Genomic DNA, 17,609 nt, shown 5'->3' on the forward strand with positions numbered 1-17,609 from the left:
CTGGCTTTTTTTTTCCTCAGGTGGCAGCAGCTGCACCAGCTGGCCCAAAGTCCCTGTTTGAGAGAGGTGAAGGCATTTTCTGCCTAGTAATCTGTAAACTGAGTCCTGCAGTTTCTCCTTTTTGAAAGGAAGCAGTTTATACTGTTATTGCCTATGTTGTTGTTCCCCATCAATGACAGAGTGCTCCCCTGTCAGGAAAGGTAATTTGGAAGCTTTGTCATGAGTTGGCACATATATGACTATAAAATACATTTGAATATAAATTCAAGAAACAAACCCAAGCCATATGTACACAAAAATCCTTTGCTTCACGTTAACATAGGACTCCTAATGTGGAACTGATTTTTACATTTTTTGGTAATTATTTTTTAAACTTGTATTTTTCTCATTTGTCCAAAGAAGAATTAAGAATTAACTACCTGAAAGGATGTTGTAGCCAGGTGGGGATTGGTCTCTGCTCTCAGGCAACCAACAGCAGGACAAGAGGGCACGGGCTTAAGCTCTGCCAGGGGAGGTTTAGGTTGGGTATCAGGAAGAAGTTCTTTACAGAGAGAGTGCTCAGGCATTGGGATGGGCTGCCCAGAGAGGGGGTGGATTCCCCATCCCTGGAGGTTTTTAAGAAGAGACTGGACGTGGCACTGAGTGCCATGATCTGGTAATCAAAGTGGGGTTGGATTGAGGGTCGGACTTGATGCTCTCGGAGGTCTCTTCCAACCCAACTGATTCTATGATTCTGTGATTCTATGATTCCAAGTCTCAGAGAAGGACAAGAATTCATGTACCACCTTTCCAAGGTGTTTGTGTGAAGCAGCACCAAATTTCCCTCGCTGCAGATAAATCACCCACTTTTTATTTCATGGATGCTCATGGAAATGGTGCTCCTGCTTGTGCTGCCCACAGCAGCAGGCTCTGCACCTCACAGCCCATTGAAACGCTCCTCAGCACAGAGAAGAGCAACGAGGCTGGAGAAGGGACTGGAGCACAAGTGCTGTGGGGAGAGGCTGAGGGAGCTGGGGGTGTTTAGCCTGGAGAAGAGGAGGCTCAGAGGTGACCTCAGCACTGTCTGGAACTGCCTGAAGGGAAGTTCTGGCCAGGTGGGGGTTGGTCTCTTCTCCCAGGCACTCAGCAATAGGACAAGGGGGCACGATGGGCTCAAGCTCTGCCAGGGGAAATTTAAGCTGGAGATCAGAAAAACTTGTTTGCAGAGAGAGTGCTCAGGGATTGGAATGGGCTGTCCAGAGAGGGGGTGGATTCCCCATCCCTGGAGGTTTTTCAACTGAGCTTGGCCGTGGCACTGAGTGCCATGATCTGGTAAAGGGACTGGAGCTGGACCAAGGGTTGGACTTGATGGTCTCGGAGGTCTTTTCCAACCCAATCCATTCTATGATTCTATGTTTCTAAAGGCTGAGTTCTGGTACACACAGATAGAGGGAGGACAGACACACAGCAGGGAAAGGCAGAAAACATCTTACAGCACGAGAACTAGGGGCGCTATACCGACGGCTCCCGCTGTAAACGCTCTCCTCGTACACAGACGCCTACAATTAAAACACAGAGTCAGAGGGGAGGGGCAGGGCACGTCTCAGGCTGCAGAACCACAAATTCACACGGTGCAGGAACGAGCAGGATGTGCGAGGATGGGACATCTCCCGTGTGCAACCACAAGCAACATGCAAGGGAAGGTCTGACACAACCGGGGAAACACGTGCAGCATCTGACACACACCTGAGTCCATCACACATCCCTGACCCTTCCCCCAGGGATTAAATTCAACACTCCATTCAGTTCAACGCTCCATTCAGTTCAACAGTTTTACTGCCTATCAACACAACGGCTACATCAATTCTTAAATTGTTCCAATCTGTTTAATGTTCCTTTCTCGTACTGGCAATAAGAGGAAAAACTCCCACCTGATGAGCTTCACTCACTAGACAGTTTAGTAAATCAATTAAGAGGAGGAAAATGAGTATTTTAAGACTGGTTCCTGTTTAGCATAGAGATAAATGACTCGGGAAACAAAAGGGAGTAGGAAACTCTTACCTTTAAGCTTTGAGAAAAAGTTCTGGGAAGTTCATTTTAAATAAGAATGGTGGAATTTGTCTAAAAAAACCTTGATTTTTGTTAGTTGTTGAACAACCAAGAAAGAATTGATGTTGCCTCTGTCCTGCTCCTGCTAATACATGGAAAACTAAGACAACCACATCCAGACAGACAGACACCCCTGACAGCATCACAACCCCCAGTTCCAACAGGAATTAAAGGCAGGATCAGAGAAACAAGGCCTGTACACACAGCATTGCACACATGCAATCAGATGGATCAGACATCACAGTATGAGATAAGTGGACCCAGCAGGAACCACAGACAGGTAAGAGACAACATGTGCATGGCTGGAGGTGAGTGGCTTCAGTATTTGTGTTGAAAGCATTAGTACAACAAACCCTGTAACTTCTGGCTGGCAGGGCATCGCTGTACAGCAGGGAGGGCTGAGGAAAACAAGCACAAAACTTTTTTTTTGCAAAGAAAATTGAAACAAAAACAAAAAGATGCCCACAGCAGAATTAACCATCTTGGTGAGAGATTAGGATCATTCCACTACAACAGGAGGAAACCCAGTATGGAGAATATTAGTCATCTGCACCATAAATGCATTAGATCTCAGCTCCCAAAGACTAAGAATACCAAGTAGACACGTGCATTTCCTACAGGAAGGGAGGACACGACAGCAGGCAGAAGCAAAACAGCATAATTCAATTATAGGCTGTCAGCTTGTTATTGTCTCACACACACTTGTGTACAGGAGCCAGAAAGGGTGTTTCTCCCCACTTCAACCAAAGCCAGAGAAAAAGCTACACAGAAGTGTTAAGAGACACATTTTTAGTGTTCCACACAGATGTAAGATCAACTCTTGTGTATTTTATTATTCACAAATGCAGAGAAAACCCAAATAATTCAGGAAAAAATTACTTAAGTCAGAGCAGCATGAAACAAGTGCTTCCACTGTTAGTAACCACAGCTCCCGAGGTGCAGCAGCTAAACCCTGAGAGCACAGGCTGTGTCTGGCAGAATCAGGTGCAAGAGAGGCTCCAGCAGTGTCCCCAGCCCAGGGCTGGTCCCATCACTGCACCCCTGCAGTGTCCCATCACTGCACTCCAATGCTTTGCTGGCACTGGGCTGACCAGGCTCTGCACACACACCAGGGACAATCCAACCCCCTGGGCATCCCACAGCTTCAGGGATTTCTCCTCCAGCAGTCTGGGAATTGCTTCCTTGTAATTTCATTTTATGCAGATTGTACAGTTTTAAGCTCCCCAAACTGACACCGTGAGCAGAGGAGTCCTCAAATAGAGAACTTCAGTTAATTAAGATTTCCCTTATTTTTCTAGACCAACTGAACCCAATATCAGACAAAGCAACTGTAGGAAAGGGAGGAGCAGCAAAGGAATATTGACTGTGCTCCTTTTAAAGCAGCTTTCCATTACTCATTCCAACCTTAAGAGGTCTGGTTTAGTTTCGTTTTGGGCTTTTCTTAAAGTTTTACTTAAAAGAGCTACAGAGTCTCTTGAAAATTGGTCCAAATTGATTCCTAAGTACAGGAGGTTGTATTATCCAAGTGGAGTCAGACCAAGTTCAGGCCAGGTGAAGCCAGGGAGCAACAGACCCAATTTCCATTTTGGGAAGAGAGCTGAGATGTGGAAGTGTGGCCACTGTTGTGCAGACCCAGGTCAGAGTAGTACGAAGCCTGCATGAATAACAAACAAAAAATCCTTGAGAACTTGGCTTTGTAACATGAAGTCGAGTTCTCAAATCCTTTAAATGGGAAACAAAAAGTAGATCAAGTGATTACAAATTGCAAGGAGTCAAAGTGGTCAGTGGTGCAAAAATAAGAGAGAACTGCATTAAAGCTGTGAGGATGTGTGAAGATGTGTGCCCGTTCAAGCCCTGCTCAGAGAGGTGATCAGCTTCCTTCCAAGCTCCTGAGGAGTCTGTGCCCTGTGAGCTACACCCACAAAAGACACAGGAGGAGGTGAGATGCTGGGAGATGGAAAGCAAAGCCAGGGACCAATTCTGCTGGGTGTGCCCAGCAGGAAATGCAGGCAGCCAGCTGGATATGGCAAGACTGAGTGAAGAGGAAACTCTTCTGTAGGTGTGAGACTGTCTAAATCAAACACTTCATTTAATTAAAGCCCTTATTTTATGCAGTTTCCCACCTTGCATCCAGCCACCCTGGCACTTCGGGCCACCCACTTGGCCTCCCCAAAATTAGGGACACCTTAACTCAGCTCCAACTTAAACACTACAAATTCTAACAGTGACTGACTGACTTACAACTCCAGTGGACTTAAAAATTCACCCTTACCCTCCAAAATCCTTATTTATCTACCATGATATACAACATCATCACTGTCTGGAACTGCCTGAAGGGAAGTTCTGGCCAGGTGGGGGTTGGTCTCTTCTCCCAGGCACTCAGCAATAGGACAAGGGGGCACGATGGGCTCAAGCTCTGCCAGGGGAAATTGAAGTTGGAGATGAGAAAAAACTTGTTTGCAGAGAGAGTGCTCAGGGATTGGAATGGGCTGCCCAGAGAGGGGGTGGATTCTCCATCCCTGGAGGTTTTTCAGCTGAGCTTGGCCGTGGCACTGAGTGCCATGATCTGGTAAAGGGACTTGAGTTGGACCAAGGGTTGGACTTGATGATCTCGGAGGGCTTTTCCAACCCAATCCATTCTATGATTCTGTGATTCCAGTCATTTTTGTGGGGGTTACACAACCCAAGATCCTCTGCTTCCAGCAGCCAGCTTCTCACAAGCCCTGACCCATCTCTACCTCATCACTGTGATCCATGTCGGTGTCCACTCACAAAGGAGGCAGATTATGGCAAATTAAGGTCACCTGTTTGCCCATGACAGGAGACTTCTGTCACTGCAGCAAACAGATGTGTGGGTAAGACACAACACCCACAGGTACAGACTGAGGGCAAATCACTGTCCAACCTCAGAAACAAACAACACAAAACACAACCAACCCACAAACCAAAACCCCTCAAGGAACATCCGTACAATAAGACAATCACTGAAATGAAACCTGAACTAAACCAAACTTTAAGAAGGTACTTTCATTCCCACCCAGAGAGTCTGCAATCTGCATGTGGGCTCCCTGAGCTCAGGGCATTAATCACATTTAAGGAATCAACCCATGACACTACAAATGCAGAGTCCACATGCAGATCACTGGACACCTCCTTTGGAAACAGCTGTTGCCACAGACTCATCCCTTCCCTGCCAGCCTGAAGAATTTTCCTGTGTTTTTCACTGTGACTTTGACAATCTTCATGGTTACTTTTGGGCTTTTTACAGAGATTATTCCTGGAGGTGAACAGCAGCCAGACTGGCATCAAGTGGGTTTGAGGTTTCAGCTATTCTGAGTTACCCCCAACCCTCCTCCCCCTCCTAAGTGATGATTAATCCAAACTACCCTTAGTAATGAAAACTGCAAGAACTAATGATGTTGCCATAATGAAGCTCTACACAGATTTCCTCCCTGCTGCAAACCCTAATACCATCATAATTTTAAATTATTTAAATGGTAGCCAAACAACTTCTTTTCCCTGGATGACCTTCTTGCAAGTATTCTCTTCTCCCTGTGGTCCTTGCAGCACTGGAGTATGTCAGCAAAGAATAAAACCATCATTTGTCATAAGTACTACATAATAAAGCTCCTTGAACTCCTCCAACTGCCCAGCAAGAATGCCAACAACAGGACATGCTGTTTTGTTAACAGTTTAAGCAACAGCATTTCATTGTCTCTTACCCACATATGCAAGCTAAATGCCTAAAACCAGATGGCAGCAACAATTTAAAATGGACATGAAATACAAGGTCCTGTTTCACTGTTTATCCAATGCCTACTTAAATAGATGCTTACAAAGCAACCCCTGAACTCTGTCTCGTGTTCAGCATGTATTGCTCAAACACTTGGCCAAATGGAGTCTTAAAGGGGTTTATTTTTCCCCTAAACTAGAGCTTCAGTCTCTGCTTACCAATAAATTTCTTTGCAAGGCTTGATAGCACAAAGATAAACAGGCTCTGAGCTTTTGTGTGGCTTTGTTAAAATAAAGGCAAGGAAAAGAACCCAAACATTCCTGCCCCAGGCTCTGCTTCAGGCAATCCCTTTAAATCATCAGCACAAACCCCAATATTTAACAAAGCAGGACAAGGAGCTGCTGTAATTGCCACCCAGCACTTGTGCTGGAACAGAAGGAACACTGTGACCCTCATCCACACAAGGGAGTTAATAATCAAGCTTGTTTTTGACAAGAGCATGTTTGACAAAGTCGAGTAACAACCACTCTGTTGTTCAGCACTTGGAAACCCTCCATGCCAGGTGCTGCCAATCTATTTCTTGTCACACTGTAACTTTTACCCAACTTTGCTTACCAGTTTAAGCAGTTCTGCCTTCCAAGTTCTACTTGTCCCAAATTCAGAGACTTCCCTTCCCACTCACGGCCTGATTTCTCATTTTTATTTCCCAGCCAGCTTTATTGCTGCACCTCCGTGTCTGACAGATCCAAACCCACAACATGCAACACAGGAAAAACCTGCTTTACCACAGAAAAGAATTTGCTAATTAGCTCTAATCCCATTAAATAGAGCAATAGAATTTTATAGCAATATAAATCATCTACTAACCCTGCTAGATTTTCTACTCTGGGATGATCCATACAGGTCTTCCTCATAACCATTGGTCTGTTAGGGAAGGAAAGGAAAAAAGAAAGAAAACAAGGAGAGAAAAAAACTGACACAGACCCAAAAGGGAATTTTTAAGCAAATGTCATCACTTATGAAAAGCAAAGGCAAACACAGAACTTTTCAAAGATACACCAGGAAAAGAAGTGCAGGATTGGGTTGTGATTTCAAACGTGAGGACACAAACGTTTGTGTCTGTACCAGCCAAAAATGTCAAGGATACTCCTGCCTGGGGTTTTTGCCCCCCTTTTTTTGCCTCCCCTTTCATTACTGCTCTGTAGCCTCCAACTCTGTGACAGGAACATGGGGAAAAATGGGACAAAAAGGAGATGAGAGACTGCAATGAAAGATATATCACTATTGTTACTTATTCTTACTAAGGCAGCTAAACAGTTAAGAAGCAGCAAATTATAGCAAAAGTATTAATTCTAAATTCATATTTGAGAAATTCAGCTAAGTAAACATGCAGTGCTGTATGAATTCTTTCTAGCTCTTCTTTTTGAGTATTAAAATTAAACCCAGGCAGGGACCATCTGCCACATCCCAGTGTTTTGTGTGGCAGTCTGAGGGCCAGGAAGAGACTTGGGTTGGGCTCAGCTGTCCTCCTCAGAGCCAGCCTTGTTGTATTCCCTCAGAGGAGGAAAAACAAGCTCAGGCAGGGTGAGATGCTCCAAATCCCTATGGCAGCAGCTCTGGGAATAAAACAGAATGAGCACCATGACTCAGTTTTTAGTCTGGCAATGTGATGGTGAAGAAGAGAGTACAGACCCAAAAGTCACCCCAACCAATACCATTAAAAGCTCAGGTTTCCCCAGCAATTCACTGTTCTGGCAGCACCTCACAATTAAGCCCTGGTTTAACACTGAAAACAAGGAAGAGCTCTGTGTATTTGGGGGGTGAGTTTTAGTGGAAATTTAATTAGCATTTCTATTCTAATGAAGTTCTGAAGCCCAAGTTTTACTGCGTTCCTGAAATGAAAATCTGCTAAAACCAATCAATTTCCAAGCAAAATATTTGTCATCCACCACACAGCAGTTCCCATGAAAAATTAAACAAATTAACTTAGAAACCAGTCTAGAGCCAAGCTGGGAAACACACTTGTGGGAAAAGCAAAGCTTAGATTCTCTATTGAAATGCAGCATTATCACCCCAAATGGAGGGCAAACATCCAAGTTTCTTTTCTGAAGAAGCAGCACTTCTAAAGCCTCCTCACACAGCTTGGCTTCTTTCCAGTTTTTACTTGCTTTTTTCTTAAGACTCCTTGAATTTCTCTAACACCTCCCTGAAGAATGGTTAAAATGGATCTCCAGCAACTGAAGGCAACACTCCAGCTCAGCCCCAACAGCACCGTGCAGAACAATTACCTTTCACCCCTTTTATTACTGCACTGGGGAACTAAGTTTGCTTTTTTCAGCTATGTAATATTGACTAAAGGTAAACTCAGATCACCATCTGAACCATCCTATGACTTGGTAATAGTAATTTCATTTTTCCCAGGTGTGGTATTCCTCATTTATTTTTACTGTTACTCATTTTTTGACAAGTTGTCCCCTATTAATCATCAGTATTTTCAGCCTAAGCTCACACAAAACTCCCTCCACTTTGACAGCCAGGCAATACAGACTCCTGCAGAACTGCTTTTCCCCTTTAAAAAAAACAGATGATGCTGTCTCAGATGGGAACAGACCAGCCCAGATCCTTTTCAGCTGTCTCATTTCTAACAGTTATTTTTCATTCCTTTTACAACAGTACATTCCTTTTACAAGAACGAGATCTGGCCCAAGGTTTCACTTCATGTCATGCAGAGACATGCCAAGACCTTTATAGTCAAGCTACAGTAACATCTCATGCTCTTCCTTTATGCCCTTAAATAATTACCCTGCTTAGGAAAGTTAAGTTGAATTGACATAATTTTCTACAAATGCAGGTTAAATATTTACCATTTTATAGTTCAGGCCCTTCTAAAGGAGTTAGTTTCATCTGCCCTTCTGTCTTCCAGATTTCAGACTGAAGCCCCACAGCTCAGGTCACTTCCCTTGCCACTGTGACCCATCCTCTCCAGAAACCTCTCCAGGGCACCTTTTTAAAGGGGAATGCTCCAGACACCTCTTGAGGACCAGGGTCAGTTTTATCAGACCTCTCTGACCTCTGTTCTATGCTATATTAACATGCCAAGCATCCAACCCTAACCCTTATGGAAACCTTAACAAATAAAACTGCATACTAGGGAGGCTAAAAGTACTCAGATTTTACTTGTTCTCCCTTCATGTGCCACTGACCCCAATTCCTCTCTGTTTTCACCAGATGCAGAAAACCTCATTGCCATTATGTCCATTTTCTCCTTCTCATGTTTTTACCCTCAGACTGTGGTTCATGCTGCTCCTTCAGACCTTCTCAATCCCACATTCAACTGCCACTCCTCAGAAAATTCTCTGCTCATTTCCAGTGTGCTGAAAAACCCCAACCCAGCCTGGCAATCTCTTCCTGGGATGAGGAGCCCTCCCTCCACAGCAGCACATCTCTGTGTCCTCTTGTGCGCCCCTTCCCGCCCTGGAATTGCTCCCCTAAGCCCTTGACTGTGTGAAAGCACATTATCCTTCATCCTCCCTTCAGGTCCATCTTTGTGGTGCTGTCCACAGTGCCCTGTTTGTACAGGCACCAACACATCAGGAACTGGAGGGACAGCACAAAGAGCAATGGGTTCAAACTGATGAGGGGGAAATTTAGGTTAGATATTGGGAAGAAATTCTTGTCCAGAGAAGAGCAACAAGGCTGGAGAAGGGACTGGAGCATAAGTGCTGTGGGGAGAGGCTGAGGGAGCTTGGGGTGTTTAGCCTGGAGAAGAGGAGGCTCAGAGGTGACCTCAGCACTGTCTGGAACTGCCTGAAGGGAAGTTGTGGCCAGGTGGGGGTTGGTCTCTTCTCCCAGGCACTCAGCAATAGGACAAGGGGGCACGATGGGCTCAAGCTCTGCCAGGGGAAATTGAAGTTGGAGAGCAGAAAAAAATTCTTTGCAGAGAGAGTGCTCAGGCATTGGAATGGGCTGCCCAGAGAGGGGGTGGATTCCCCATCCCTGGAGGTTTTTCAGCTGAGCTTGGCCGTGGCACTGAGTGCCATGATCTGGTAAAGGGACTGGAGCTGGACCAAGAGTTGGACTTGATGATCATGGAGGTCTTTTCCAACATAATCCATTCTATGATTCTTCCCTGTGAGGGTGGGCAGGCCCTGGCACAGATTTGCCCAGAGAAGCTGTGGCTGCCCCATCCCTGGAAGTGTCCAAGGCCAGGTTGGATGGGGCTGGGAGCAACCTGGGCTGCTGGAAGGTGTTCCTGCTCATGGCAGAGGGTGGAACAAAATGATCTTTAAGGTCCCTTCCAACCCCAACCATTCTGTGAGTCTATTATATTCTCTCAATATTGCTGTGCAATGTTAAAGCTCAACTTAGTCAGCTCAGGTTATGTTTTGAGTTTTTCCAAATGCCCTCTATGTACAACACTGACATAAAGGTTTGGATTATTCCACGTTTTGCAGATGAACTGCTGCTCTTACTCTTGCAAACCCAATAAATAAATCCTGATAGTGCCACTGTATCCTTGACACTGGGCTGGTGAGCTCTCACGCTTTCACATCCACTTGTCTATCACAGTGGGTTTGTATGTAAAATCCTCTCTGAGACAGTTAGTCAGGATACATACTGCTTTGGAGTAGCTCTTCTTTTTGGTCCTCTCATTCTCTAATCCAGCCTGCAGTGAGATTAAGAATGCAGGATGAGAAGATCAATGAGTTTATGCACACACAGCCAGGCATGCACATCCACATGCAGGAACATCAGTCCAGCTCTCCTCCAGCTCCACACACCACAGCTCAGTGAGCACACAGCAAAAAAATCAGATCTCAGAGGCAAACGACCCATTATTAGAGAATATTGTTAGAAGTGATGACAGAGCTGTTAAATTTAGTAGCCACAGTTAAAACCATTCACGCTTGCTCGGTTCAGTCAATTAAAAGAGCTACCAGCTGTCCATACTCACATCAATACATCCATGCAAAATCCAAATGTGTTTGAACTATTTCTGTATGTAGGTCACGCACAAATTGCATTCCTAATTGGAATACATTGCATTCCTAACTGGAAATAGCACCAGGAATGAAGGAGAGGGAAAAATCTACAGAATCTCTAAAAGTGTGGGCACCAAGACACCTCTATTTCATTGCAGTGCTGCCACGAGGCCGTGGCAAATGTTTTAAACTGAGCTGAAAGTCCCCATCCTCACTGCCCCTTCCTGTTCTCCCAAGAGTCAGCTTTACCTCAGTGCTCACAGCAGCAAATCCTCGCTCTCCTTGCATTATTATTATATTGATTTTGTCCTCCAAAGTGAAGGTGGCAGCTTGACACAAGCTGCAGCTTTGGTAGGCAGTGTGTCTGGGCCATCATCTTTGCTAGATCTATTCAGAATCAGTTCATGAGTGTTTTATTCCTTCCCAGATCTATGCTGAAATAAACTGAGATGCATCGGGCCAAATGCTGCACAGACCATAACAGAGACAGTCTGCTAGGAGGAGTAAAAGCCATTCTTCCCTATCCTATGATAACTACTGAGCTAAACCTGCACCAGGTCTCATTTGTTGCTCTTCATCTGAAACTGCGTCAGAGCAGCAGGAGAGGGAAGTGGCATCTTCACATCACACACCACAAACTGTCTCAGGATCCTTCCAGATCACCCCTTATCTCACATCAGTTATCACAACTTGGGTTAGCTGCTTTCCATTATTAGTTTTTAAACACACAGACTGCAGAGCTTGCAGAGTATTCTCACCACTGGGTAGGTGCTGGCATATTCCAAATGAGACTGTAAAGGCATGAGAGGAAAGGAAAATCAGAATACGAAAGAAAACACTAAAGCAAGTCATGGCAATCAAAAGAATTCCCCAAACCAAACAACAAAAAAACACAAAAATAGGCACAGAGATGTAAATTCCAACTAAAGAACTTTGATAATGCAGGACTTCTTGCACAAAGGCACAAGGAAGAACTTGGGAGCAAACAAAACATGGAAAATGCAAAATTACATCACGAGTGATTAATAACACGACAGGATTTCATGCTGATGGTCTCAGATTAGAAAACAGCCAGTAGAGAAATAGGAGAACCAGGACAACTGAGATAAAAAAAGAGACTGAAAAGAGGGTCCACGAACACAGGGTGATGGTCCTGAGCTTTCCTAGGAAAATCTGCATGATAAGGAATTGAGCTTGCAGAACTCCTGAAACACCAGTGGTGGGACTCTGCTGATGGGTTCAGGATGAGCCACAGAAAAGCTGCTGAAGAATTCCCTTGGTGGCAGCAGAGGAGACACACAGACAGCCAAGCCAACATTCTACCAGTGCCCCTGGTCACTGTTCACAGCACAGTCACAGCTCTGGAGCTTCAGTCAATGTGCTGGCCTGGCCTAACCAACATCTGTGGTGGTTTTGCAGTGTGTAGCACTGGCTGCTCTGCCACAATCCAGGCCAGCTCTCCAAAAGCCACCTCAGCAGGTCTCTGGTGACTGCAGTTCAGAAATCCACTTAAAAAATATTCCAGGAAAAAAATCCAAAGTAAAACCCACAGAGATTAGTAGGGTGGTAAAGCTTTAGGGAGACATAAATGTCCGATATTGGCTCATTTCAGTGAAAAACCTCCTGTACAGAAGAGGTTCAAAAAGCAACCCCAGCACCATCAGCTCCTCACAGTGCCAGGAGCACAAGTGCCAAAATGCAAGAACAATTTTCTGAAACTGGAAGTCCTACAGACCACAACAATGGCATCATGCAATGATGGAAGAAGAGCCTTCAAATATCCAAAAAAACCAGTCTCATTCAGAACTCTCATGTCATAAACCCTTTGTGGACACAAGGTAGTAATTTTTGGTTTTCTCTTAAGGCTAAAATAGCTCCAAGCCAAACTGAACTCGATTATGCAGAGGTAATTTTTCAGGTTGGTAATTGTTCATGGTTTTTTACTTTGTTGTTTTGAAAACAGACACAGCGAGAGCCAAATTTTCACAGACTGGCCAGAGATGAAAAACAAACTAGTAAAATCAAACCATTAAAAACATCTACTGTAAACCCACACCAGGAAAGTCATCGGAGAATATTTGTAAGAGCAAGGAGTGATAGGACATGGGCTAGTGGATTCAAACTGCAAGAGAATAGGTTTACATTGGATATTAGGAAGAAATTCTTCCCTGTGAGGGTGGGCAGGCCCTGGCACAGGTGCCCAGAGAAGCTGTGGCTGCTCTATCCCTGGGAGTGTCCAAGGCCAGGTTGGACAGGGCTTGGAGCAACCTGGGAGAGGGGAAGGTGTCTCTGTCCATGGCAGGGGGTGGAACAGGATAAGCTTTGAGGTCCCTCCAACCCAAACTGTTCTATCATTCTCTCTTCTGTTGATCCATTGTGCATAAAACAACTGAATGATGTAGAAGGGTAAATTTCAGTTCTGACCAGTAAACACCCACATGCTTCTGTAATCCCAGTGGCATTTGCAGGAGGGGAGAAAGCTCTGTCAAAACCTTCCCTGTGCCTGACAACACTCACAGAAGCTGCTTTACGAGGATGGGGGGAGTCTGTGCAACATCATGAGGAACAACCAGCATGGAAAGTTTCAACTAGATCCTCCTGTCAGAGAAACACATTCTTTGCATTCTTTGTCCTCTATCAAAACTAGCGTGGCCAGCAGGCCCAGGGCAGTGACCCATCCCCTGGACTCTGCCTTGGGGAGGCCACACCTTGAGTGTTGTGTTCAGTTCCGGGCCCCTCAGTTGAGGCAAGAGATTGAGGGGCTGGAGTGGGGCCAGAGAAGAGCAACGAGGCTGGAGAAGGGACTGGAGCACAAGTGCTGTGGGGAGAGGCTGAGGGAGCTGGGGGTGTTTAGCCTGGAGAAGAGGAGGCTCAGAGGTGACCTCAGCACTGTCTAGAACTGCCTGAAGGGAAGTTCTGGCCAGGTGGGGGTTGGTCTCTTCTCCCAGGCACTCAGCAATAGGACAAGGGGGCACGATGGGCTCAAGCTCTGCCAGGGGAAATTGAAGTTGGAGAGCAGAAAAAACATCTTTGCAGAGAGAGTGCTCAGGCATTGGAATGGGCTGCCCAGAGAGGGGGTGGATTCCCCATCCCTGGAGGTTTTTCAACTGAGCTTGGCCGTGGCACTGAGTGCCATGATCTGGTAAAGGGACTGGAGCTGGCCCAAGGGTTGGACTTGATGATCTCGGAGGTCTTTTCCAATCCAACGAACTCTATAATTTTATGATGAGGAGTTCAGGAACCATCCAGAGGACCAGATGGAGACTACTATTCACCAGCCCAGCCCTGAAGGCACGTGGGCAGCCCAGAGACTGCCTGCTTTGGGTTGGAAAAGCTTCTCCAAGGCATGGTGGAGAGGCAGAATGCAAAGCTTTTCCTATTTAAAGATAAATAAAACACAGGGTTGTGTTACAAAAACACCTCAAAAGGAATCAATGGTGGATTTCCGTGAGCAAAAGATGATTTAGATGAAGAGCCACCCATTGTGCCACACCAAGGAACCCACTTACACCAGTGGTTAAACATCCCATTTGTGTTGTCAACACCTTCTAAACAGAAAGAAGTGCTATTTCAACTGAAGGAGAGACTCTTCCCTCCAATAACACTTTCATTAACATGTTGACATTTAACTCTAAGTAAAATAAACTTTAGTTTTTACATTCATCTGTGCAGAGAAGCTTTTCTTAATCAAATCTTTGGAACTTTGGGGCATGTTCTAGCTTTGAAAAGGACTCAAGTAAGTTTGCTGTCTTAAAGAATAAAGATTTTAACAGTATTTCATAAGTAGTAATAAGGATTCCAACAGAAATGGAACAAGGCAACACTATTTTTAAGTGCAACTTGTGCTAATGTGAACAATGGTTGGGATCACTGAGTGGGCTCTGCAGTAGCAATTTTTATTTTTTTTTTTTTTAGGAGTCTCCTAGACTCTACACTAAACCAGACTAAAGGTTTATATACATGTGTATTATCTGGGAAAACACTGGATATTCTGAGGAAAAAACGTTGGAACTTTTCCTACAGATGAGAACTCTGTGCTTTACTTTTCTCCCTCCAGAAAACTTTAGTCTGCAGATGCATTTCAAGTATCTCTAAAGAATTTTTAAGGAGAGTAACCAGTGACAGGACCCGAGGGAATGTCATGAACCTGTGTCAGGGGAGGTTTAGACTGGCTGTTACAACAAGGTCCTTCCCCCAGAGGGTGGTGGGCACTGCCCAGGCTCTCCAGGGCAGGTTTGGGTGGATCTCAGGACAAGGTCCTTCCCCCAGAGGGTGGGGGGCACTGACCAGGCTCTCCAGGGCAGGTTTTGGTGGATCTCAGGACAAGGTCCTTCCCCCAGAGGGTGGGGGGCACTGACCAGGCTCCCCAGGGCAGGTTTGGGTGGATCTCAGGACAAGGTCCTTCCCCCAGAGGGTGGGGGGCACTGACCAGGCTCCCCAGGGCAGGTTTGGGTGGATCTCAGGACAAGGTTCTTCCCCCAGAGGGTGGGGGGCACTGCCCAGGCTCCCCAGGGCAGGTTTGGGTGGATCTCAGGACAAGGTTCTTCCCCCAGAGGGTGGGAGGCACTGCCCAGGCTCCCCAGGGCAGGTTTGGGTGGATCTCAGGACAAGGTTCTTCCCCCAGAGGGTGGGGGGCACTGACCAGGCTCCCCAGGGCAGGTTTGGGTGGATCTCAGGACAAGGTTCTTCCCCCAGAGGGTGGGGGGCACTGACCAGGCTCCCCAGGGCAGGTTTGGGTGGATCTCAGGACAAGGTTCTTCCCCCAGAGGGTGGGGGGCACTGACCAGGCTCCCCATGGCAATGGGCACAGCCCCAAGGCTGCCAGAGCTCCAGGAGAGTTTGAACAACAGGACAGGGTGGGATTTTGGGGTGTCTGTGCAGGGCCAGGGGTTGGACTCGATCATCCCTGTAGGTCCCTTCCAGCTCGAGATATTCCATGATTCTATGAGTATTCACCTGCAATTCCAAAGTGCTTAAGACTTATTTCCACTGGTTATTTTCTTCTGGTTTCCTGAGCTAATAAACACATCCTGCAGTAAACTGGCACTTCCCAAATTTTCAGTGTCAGTAACAAAACAGGAGAGCTTACAAGGTGCCTGTACCAATGTCTTGGCCAAGCACTTCCTGCACCAGCAAACAGCATTTACCACAGAGGTTCCTGTGCAGGAACTCGAGCTCTGCACACACTTCTGACAGTCCCCCTGGCTGCAAGAATTACTGAGCCACAGAAAAAAATTATTGAATTACTGAGTACTCGGGGAAAAAACAACACAGAACACGTCAAGACCTTGGAAGGACGATACTGTCAGAGTGCTATAAGCAGTGTGGGGTGCAGGGGGACAGTGACATCTGCACACAAACACACAGAAACTGGACAGTTTACCAACCCTCAGGCTTCCACGGCTACCCACTGACATGCGCTCATCGTCATCCGAAGCCTAGCAGAGAAAGGGCAAAGACAAAAAAAACAATGAAAAGAACACAAGTAATGAGGCAAACACTGATGGGTTTGATGGGACAGAAGGCAAGAAAAGACGTACAGAATAAATATATTTTAAAAATAATTGCATTAAAGCCATAAACAGAAAGCAAATGGAATCATATCCTGCCCAAGAAACACTGTCAAACGTTTTACTACACTGCAAACAAGGAGCTTGCTGGGGAGTTCCCTGCTCTGTGCTCTTGGCCCTTGGTCTGAATAAATGAAGGTTAAAACACTCCAAGCAGGTTATTTCCCCACCTCCCCCCTCCTTTATTCTTGAACATTTGCAAAAACTCCCCGGAGTGTGCGGGGAGAGAGCAGAGACGCCAGGAAGTGGCTTTGGGGTTTTCCCTTGCCTGGGGTGGGGGAGCTTTTTTTGTTGGGTTTTTTATTTTTTTAAGGAGGAAGTTCCTTATATTTGTGTCTTTTCTTAATTTGAAATGTCTAGCTAAACAGAAAGAGCAAAAGTAGATACTAACCGAGGCATTTCTTCGGGCTCTACGGGAATAACGCTCACTGTCCTCCTACCAGGGCAGCAGAGAGAAGAGAGGGAAGTGTTGAGAGGACAGATACACCAACAGAGCCTTTCAGCAACACACACAGAGCTTCAGCCACGCCTGGGAGTCAGCAGAGTTAAACCAGATAATGGAAGGTAACACCCTGCCAAACTACAAAACCCCTTTCCCCCTCCTTATTGACCCCAGATTTCCTCCCCTCTGTTTTATTCTGCTGCACACACTTCTATTACCTGTGCAGAGAACAGAAATGAGGCCTCACTGCTTGCAATCTCAAGCATGTTTCAAGTGTATCTCCTCACATCTGGGCACCAGGATACTTACAGAGCTTGTGCAATTAAGTTTTCCAGTCCTTCAAAGTAAACCTCAAAAGTCTTTCATTTGAAATAACGTGGCAGGGTCTCTTCCTGTGAGTATCCCAGAGGGGCACAGCCTGGCCCCTTCCTCCAGGGCAAAAGCAGCTGTGCTCTGCTTACAGCCTCTGTGACACTGCAAATACTGTCTGTTGTGTTACATCTTAACATTCTGATTTAACAAATTGACTTTCCTTGGAATTTAGAAACAGCGATAGAAAACAAGGGGGAAAAAAGTCTCAACACTGGAGTCAACAGTTCTCGCAGGTGAACAGATTTCCAAGCAAAGGAATTGCCAGGACGGTGGAGCTAAACTAAGCTCATCCAGCAAGGATTTGAGGAGACTCAGTGGCTTATTTGTGAGACTGGAGCACCTTGGAGGATGGCTGGTCCATGCAAACCAGTGTATGTGCTGATTAATTATCGAGGGTCAGGAAATTTGGGAAGTATCTTCCA

General features: G+C 45.8%; 1 protein-coding gene across 5 annotated transcripts in view; it reads right to left on the reverse strand.

Moving 5' to 3' along the window:
• LRRFIP1 (LRR binding FLII interacting protein 1) overlaps positions 1 to 17,609 on the reverse strand; it is a 128,844-nt gene that overhangs the window by 38,745 nt on the left and 72,490 nt on the right. For 3 of the 5 annotated variants that reach the window (XM_071561939.1, XM_071561940.1, XM_071561935.1), the window contains exons 5-11: positions 16,765 to 16,809; positions 16,191 to 16,241; positions 11,562 to 11,594; positions 10,440 to 10,487; positions 6,689 to 6,745; positions 2,442 to 2,486; positions 1,473 to 1,538 (exon numbers count right to left, since the gene is read on the reverse strand). The exons of the other annotated variants lie outside the window; for them this stretch is intronic. In XM_071561939.1, the coding sequence (XP_071418040.1) occupies positions 1,473 to 1,538; positions 2,442 to 2,486; positions 6,689 to 6,745; positions 10,440 to 10,487; positions 11,562 to 11,594; positions 16,191 to 16,241; positions 16,765 to 16,809 (345 nt within the window). The remainder of the gene's footprint in view (positions 1 to 1,472; positions 1,539 to 2,441; positions 2,487 to 6,688; positions 6,746 to 10,439; positions 10,488 to 11,561; positions 11,595 to 16,190; positions 16,242 to 16,764; positions 16,810 to 17,609) is intronic. 5 annotated transcript variants of the gene reach the window in all.

The sequence above is a fragment of the Pithys albifrons genome, chromosome 8, assembly GCF_047495875.1.
Source record: "Pithys albifrons albifrons isolate INPA30051 chromosome 8, PitAlb_v1, whole genome shotgun sequence".
NCBI classification, from domain to species: Eukaryota; Metazoa; Chordata; class Aves; order Passeriformes; family Thamnophilidae; genus Pithys; species Pithys albifrons.